This window comes from Ostrea edulis, chromosome 3 (assembly GCF_947568905.1).
Source record: "Ostrea edulis chromosome 3, xbOstEdul1.1, whole genome shotgun sequence".
NCBI classification, from domain to species: domain Eukaryota; kingdom Metazoa; phylum Mollusca; class Bivalvia; order Ostreida; family Ostreidae; genus Ostrea; species Ostrea edulis.
This window is the reverse complement of record NC_079166.1, coordinates 49,926,213-49,933,636: the sequence shown is the minus strand read 5'-3', so window position 1 is coordinate 49,933,636 and position 7,424 is coordinate 49,926,213. Positions and strand designations below refer to the sequence as shown.

Sequence of the window (7,424 nt, the reverse complement as noted above, 5' to 3'; positions counted from 1 at the left end):
TGTCTAGTCAAAGTTAACCACCTTGTCATCTTACTAAATGTACCATGTTTTATTCAAAGTCTTTCTATTGTTTTGTCATTTCCTTTATAGCTCTTGTAGGTCTTTTATTGGTATGTTACCATTGATTATTAGCACATTGTGCAGCGCATATAAACTATATGTAATTTTGCGCTTTATAAATGAATGAAATAATAATGATAACAATACCCACAGCATAAATTTCATAATTTTCCATTATCTATTACACATTTGTGATTTTAAAATCGTTCAATCATAATTTAGCACACGTGCATGCACGTGATGGCAAGTACTTTAGACCACAGCGGACAGTACGGAGTACGAATATACAATTTCAAAGTAACAAGGTTACGTTCCTTCAAAGAATGATACTTTCAAAAGACGATGATCGTGCGCGTTTGCATTTTTTTTTTGTATACCAATCTATAGACATTTATATTACCTACCTATGCTGAGATATCAGTTGATTCCCTTCATTAAGAACAGTTACTGAGATTTTAGTATTATCCAATCAAAACGCACGTGCATGCGCGTGCAGATTGTGATTTTCACCATGCCGATCAATTAAGAGTTTCAATAATATACCTTCGAATATAAATCTCAAACGATTTTATGAAAGAAAAATGTTTAGACTCATTCCAAATTAGGTGGACCAAAAATCCAATAAACATATATGCATGTTCAGACAAAATGACATGTGTTCCGCACACCTGCATATGCTATACTATCATCCTAAAAAGGTACATCTTAATCTGAGAACACACGTGGATAAAAAAGTCTGGAGAAAAAAATGGAGTAACTAGATACTGTCATGAGACTGTAATACCCGCACGTAATTGTTTACCTTTAGATATATCCTCCATCGTACTTGAGTAACTAGCAAAGAAGCCACAGTAATTATTTCATAAGTTACTTGAATATACTTGATCTTCAGCAAAAAATGTTGAGGTGAGAATATGAACTCTGAAGAATACATTACCGCTACATGACCAGAAATCACATGTTCATCTCGATTTAAGATATTCTTCTTTATACATGTACATCTGAAGATGTGAAGTATGTGTGTAGTCCTGTGTGAGGTATGTGTGTAGTTCTGTGTGAGGTATGTGTGTAGTCCTGTGTGAGTTATGTGTGTAGTTCTGTGTGAGGTATGTGTGTAGTTCTGTGTGAGGTAGTTCTGTAATCTGTGAGGTATGCGTGTAGTTCTGTTTGAGATAGGTCTGTAGTCCTGTGTGAGGTATGTGTGTAGTTTTGTGTGAGGTATGTCTGTAGTTCTGTGTGAGGTATGTCTGTAGTTTTGTGTGAGGTATGTCTGTAGTTCTGTGTGAGGTATGTATGTAGTTCTGTGTGAGGTATGTCTGTAGTCCTGTATTAGGTATGTCTGTAGTTTTGTGTGAGGTATGTCTGTAGTTCTGTGTGAGGTATGTCTGTAGTCCTGTGTTAGGTATGCATGTAGTTCTGTGTGAGCTATGTCTGTAGTTCTGTGTGAGGTATGTCTGTAGTCCTGTGTTAGGTATGTATGTAGTTCTGTGTGAGGTATGTGTGTAGTTCTGTGTGAGGTAGTTCTGTAATTCTGTGAGGTATGCGTGTAGTTCTGTTTGAGGTAGGTATGTAGTCCTGTGTGAGGTAGGTATGTAGTCCTGTGTGAGGTAGGTCTGTAGTTTTGTGTGAGGTATGTCTGTAGTCCTGTTTTAGGTATGTATGTAGTTCTGTGTGAGGTATGTGTGTAGTTCTGTGTGAGGTATGTGTGTAGTTCTGTGTGAGGTATGTGTGTAGTCCTGTGTGAGGTATGTGTGTAGTTTTGTGTGAGGTATGTCTGTAGTTCTGTGTTAGGTATGTATGTAGTCCTGTGTAAGGTATGTGTGTAGTTCTGTGTGAGGTATGTGTGTAGTCCTATGTGAGGTATGTCTGTAGTTCTGTGTGAGGTATGTCTGTAGTTCTGTGTGAGGTATGTCTGTAGTTCTGTGTGAGGTATGTCTGTAGTCCTGTGTGAGGTATGTCTGTAGTTCTGTGTGAGGTATGTGTGTAGTTCTGTGTGAGGTATATTTTAATTTAAGAATTGAGGAAACTAATCACCATATTTAGTTTTTATATTAAATAAGGGCCGCTATTTGGTCATGAAGAGTTCGAATTAAAGTTTCCCAATTCTGGAAAACTAGGATACAAATTATGAACATATTCTGCACCTTTAGTGTACATTCAACCCCTAGTTTAGGATGAACTTACAGTAGGTGTGTAGAATTTTGATATTAGTGTATCTAAAAGTTCAACTGTATGGATCTACAGTAGTAACCAAATCAGCCTCGATGAAACATCATCAATGAAAACAGAGCTTAACTTGGTACAGTATTTGCAAACAATCGATCTATTGATAAGTGAATAATTTCTGATAAGTACGATATTCATAATCAACCCATGTGTGTTTACAGACATCATTTGATTAAAACGGGAAAAAGAAGATACAAACGTGACGGAATCAACAGACTTCTTTATGAAAGGCTGGGAATAGAATTCCGCCTCCTTTATACCAGGATCGTAGTGTCTATCAACGAAACCGATGTCATGCATGTGGGTAGAATCTAATCTGGAATACTTCAAGTTCACACAAGTTTTTAAAAGATACTATTTTTGTACAATGTCGTTCGTGTTCTTCAACATTTCTCATTTCATTTTTCAGAGATGAACGATGTTGTGTTTGCCGTTCCACAATCTAAATACAAAACATCATCAACTGACACACGGACAAACATGTTTTAAAATTATCATTACATGTCAACTAGCGGCCACACTGGACATCCCGCCACAAACATCATCAACTGACACACGGACAAACATGTTAATTATCACGTGTCAACTAGCGGCCACACAGGACATCCCGTCACAAACATTGTTTACTGACAGCTTATCTCTACGTTATACTAGTACATGCACATAATAAACTTTTACAGTCGCTGCACTTTTTCAACAGTTATAAGATATACCTGAATACCATTTTAGTTCACTTGAGCGAAGGCATAACATTTTCTGATATGAATGACTGTGTGCATCTGAAGATGTATATCACTTATGGGGCATCTTCTGGTTTAAGATTACAATATATCAAACCAGGTATTAAGTTTCTACAATGGAAGAGACTTTTCTTAACAAAAACGGGAAATTACCCTTTATCCGTAGTAAAATGAACCTTGATAAATCCGTGATATCAAAATATACCAAAGAAGGCGTCTGTGCACAACAACTAAATATTGCATGTACATATATGTATATCAACCTGAACCAATTTTACATCAAGGATCTGTTGTCGCTCAAGATCCATTAAATTGTATGATCTATATTTGGCTGTATGTCCTGGTGAACATCTAGAATCTTCGACAGCAATAACAGGAGTGTTGAATCGTCGTATGTTATCAAAAAGGGCATCCCGATGAGCTCTCCATAAAAACAACACGCTTTCTGCTTCTGTGTTCTGGTTCAGTTACATCATGGAGATTATTTTCATCATTTCCCGACTCTGTTGACTCGATACTGGAAATTGAGTCCATGCTTTCATTTAGATTGACAGATAGACAGTCTACCTCAAATTCCGGTTAGGTACTCGTAGATGTAGACTTGCTCAAGTCTCTATGTTTAATAATCAGTGCTTTCTTTAATACTTTTGATAATGCCAAACATATGTTTGGTGACATTAAGTATGTTTGAGAGCAGAGAAACACAGTAAAATTTGGATGAAATGATAATGTAATAAAAACAACATAGAGACTTGAGCAAGTCTATCGTAGATGTTATAGTCAATTTTATATCTGTGTCAGTTGTGAGACATGCCTGTATTCTGTGTCAGTTGTGAGACATGCCTGTATTCTGTGTCAGTTGTGAGACATGCCTGTATTCTGTGTCAGTTGTGAGACATGCCTGTATTCTGTGTCAGTTGTGAGACATGCCTGTATTCTGTGTCAGTTGTGAGACATGCCTGTATTTTGTGTCAGTTGTGAGACATGCCTGTATTCTGTGTCAGTTGTGAGACATGCCTGTATTCTGTGTCAATTGTGAGACATGCCTGTATTCTGTGTCAGTTGTGAGACATGCATGCCTGCATTTCTAAATTGTACTGTTTAATCACACAATGAGACATACATACTTTCAATATAAAAGCACTAAGTTCCAAAAACATCCGATACCTAGAAGTGTCGGATCCACAACGTCAAATACAAAAAATTATACAAAGCACTAAAATGACAAACAATACGAATACGAACAACCAGATTGTAAAATTTTCGGGATGACCTGTCCCTTCTTCAGGACAAACGAAAAGAATTACATAATGTGACCAATATCAACAGAGAATAATAACAAACAACAAAACCTACATATAAATACACCTAGCACTACAACTTCACTAAATCTACAAACGTATTTACACCGCAGACTATATGTTTTTGGTTTTTGGGCTTGCCACTTTTATAATCAACTATCCATGTGTGCATCATTTAACACCTATCAGCATAATTTATATGATCACCACGATCTAAAGAAAAATTCTGCAAATTATTAAACAAGAGTACCGCAAACGGTACATAATACGCCCGTGAAATGCTTACATAGGGTGTTTTTCTTGTATAACTTTGCTTCGGGTAGTATCAGCCATCATGAGGCTGTGCCAAACTTTCATATGAACAAAGGGTCTTAGCTTAAAAATCGAGATTTTCTCAAAATGGACCAAGTTCAACAACCTGTAATTTTTTTCAAAAATGGAAAATCAAAATCTTTCCCCAGATGCACATCTTCAATACCCATACAAACACTCCACAAAATAAGATGGTCCTCAATTGAAAACTGCGGGAGGAGTAGAGCGGACAAATTATGTACCCTCCATAGAATATTAATTTCCAAATAGACTAAGTTCAACAACCTGTAATTTTCTCACAAATTGTAGAAAATCAAAATCCAACCCACATGCACATCTTCAATACCCATACAAACACTCCACAAAATAACAAGGCTCTCATTTGAAAACTGTGGGAGGAATAGGGCGGACAAATTATGTACCCTCCATATAATAATTATTTCCAAATAAAGGGGCAAAACTCCAGGAAAAAGGTCGAATTGGATCAAATTTGCAGTATGATCTAGAGTGACCCACAAAGAAGCTACACAGCAAGTTTCAGCATGACATGTGAAAGGGAAATGAAATTATAAAGAGAAAACCCCGAACGGACGGACGGATGGACGGACGGACGTACATACATCGCTGTGCCATAATACGTCTCGTCTAAAGACGGGCGTATAACAAAGAAAAATTATTTGAGAGCATGCCTACAATGAGCGTAGATCGTACATTGTATAAACCGACATTGCGTCGTGTACACAGACATGGGAACGATGATCGCCGAACATAATCGGGTCACATACAAAGATGGAAATTGACGTGAGTAACTACGTGTTTCGTTTGTTTTAAAATGTTGCATTGTTTGATGAATGACAAGAAGTACTATAAGTGTAAGAAAGTAATAATTACGCAAATGTGCCACTCAAATGAAAGTTTGATAGTGAATTTTCTATGAAATAGGTATGTTATATTGTTTACAAATCTCACACATGCTCAGTGCCCCTCTTTCGCTTTTTCCGAACTAGTGACCTCTGAGGTCAATGCACATCGGAGGTTACGAGCAGGAATTACTGACAGGATGACATTGATTCATGTATCGACATTTTCTGCTGATTTGACGGGTTTATTGCTTCAGATTCACTTTGATTCTATGAAGTCATATATATATTCATTCACAAATATGTTAAATTTTTTCAATTTATTTACTGTCAGTTACAGCTTGTATTGCTTTAAATCTCAAAATTTTACGCAACCCGCGTCTTTATCAAGAGAAATACATTACATAATGGGGTTTATCCAATATGGATATGGATAAACCTGTTTATTTCAAGTAGGTCCATTTAGTAGTTCTTACTTAATGTTTAAAGATCGATAATTCCTCCTAAGTGTGTTTAGTGGTAATTTGTTCGGGCTGGCGTTTAAAATTATTTACATCTGCGCATGTCAACTAGGTTCTTCCTTTTTATTTCGTCATTCAAAGAGAGCACATTATACACACTACGAAAAAACGAACAAGAGGCCCACAGGCCTTATCGGTCATCTGAATACTAGTGAAAAAGTATCACTACTTCCATGGGCTATGAAAACTAGAAAACATTTCCTGTTCTGAATATCTAAACTAAATTCTAATGTTCAGCAAAAGTATAAAACAAGATGTATATTCTTAAAACTTCACTGCCTTCAAATGTGCATACACTGATGAAAGGCTTTAAATAGTAGGTGTATTAACATTAAGACATCAAAAGACTAATTTGGACTCATCATAATCAATCATCAATCATACTCCTGGTTTATGAAATTCACCATTTTTTGTACATCCTTTTTTGCTATTCCTAAGTATGCATTTAGATTTTATACAGTATCAGCAAACTTACACATAAATACTACATGTATATACTAAGTTTGGCCCCACCCTGGGGTCAGATCCCCTACTCTGGGGATCATCAAATTTACAATTTTGGTAAAAGACTACCTGCTCTATCCATTTATTTTCAATTTCGTATGAATAGCACTAAATAAGATGTTATTTAGGTGTTTTATAACACATAAACACTATATAACAAGTTTGGCCCCACCCTGGGTTCAGAACCCCTACACCGGGGATCATGAAATTTACAATTTTGGTAGAAGCATCCCTGCTCTACATCACTATGCATTTAGTTTTTCTTACATGTGTGCGGTTCTTGAGAAGAAGATTTTTGAAAATTGGTCAATTTGGGCAGTTTTTGCCCCGCCCCTAAGGCCCCAGGGGTGAAAGAATCCTGAAATTTACAGTTTATGTTTCCCTTGTTCCAAATATGTTTCATTCTAAATTTGAAAAGAATTTGAAGGATAGTTATGAAGAAGAAGTTAAATTGTTTATTGTTCACACATTTAATAACTGACCATTTTGGCCCCACCCTGATACCAAAACCCCTGCCTCTGGGATCATTAGATTTACGATTTCGGTAAAGGACTATCTGTTCTTTCTAAATATCCATTTAGTTTCAATTTAGTATCAATAGCAGTAAAGATGTTATTTAAGTGTTTTACATATAAACACTATATAACAAGTTTGACCCTGCCCTGGACTCAGAACCCCTACCCCGGGGATCATGAAATTTACAGCTATGGTAGAAGCCTTCCTGCTCTCCATCACCATGCATTTAGTTTTTCTTACACAGGTGCGGTTCTTGAGAAGAAGATTTTTGAAAATTGGGTAGTTTTTGCCCCGCCCCTAAGGCCCCAGGGGTGAAGGAATCCTGAAGTTTGCAATTTATGTCTCCCTTGTTCCAAAGATGCTTCATACCAAATATGAAAAGAA

The 7,424-nt window shown here is 36.6% G+C and overlaps 1 protein-coding gene across 1 annotated transcript in view; it reads left to right on the top strand.

The window, feature by feature from the left end:
• LOC125676023 (beta-1,4-N-acetylgalactosaminyltransferase bre-4-like) overlaps nucleotides 1-3,004 on the top strand; it is a 22,420-nt gene extending 19,416 nt beyond the window's left edge. The window contains exons 6-7 of the mRNA XM_048913916.2: nucleotides 2,448-2,586; nucleotides 2,696-3,004. Coding sequence (XP_048769873.1) covers nucleotides 2,448-2,586; nucleotides 2,696-2,701 — 145 coding nt within the window. The 3' untranslated portion in view covers nucleotides 2,702-3,004. The remainder of the gene's footprint in view (nucleotides 1-2,447; nucleotides 2,587-2,695) is intronic.
• The last annotated feature ends 4,420 nt before the right edge of the window (nucleotides 3,005-7,424 follow it).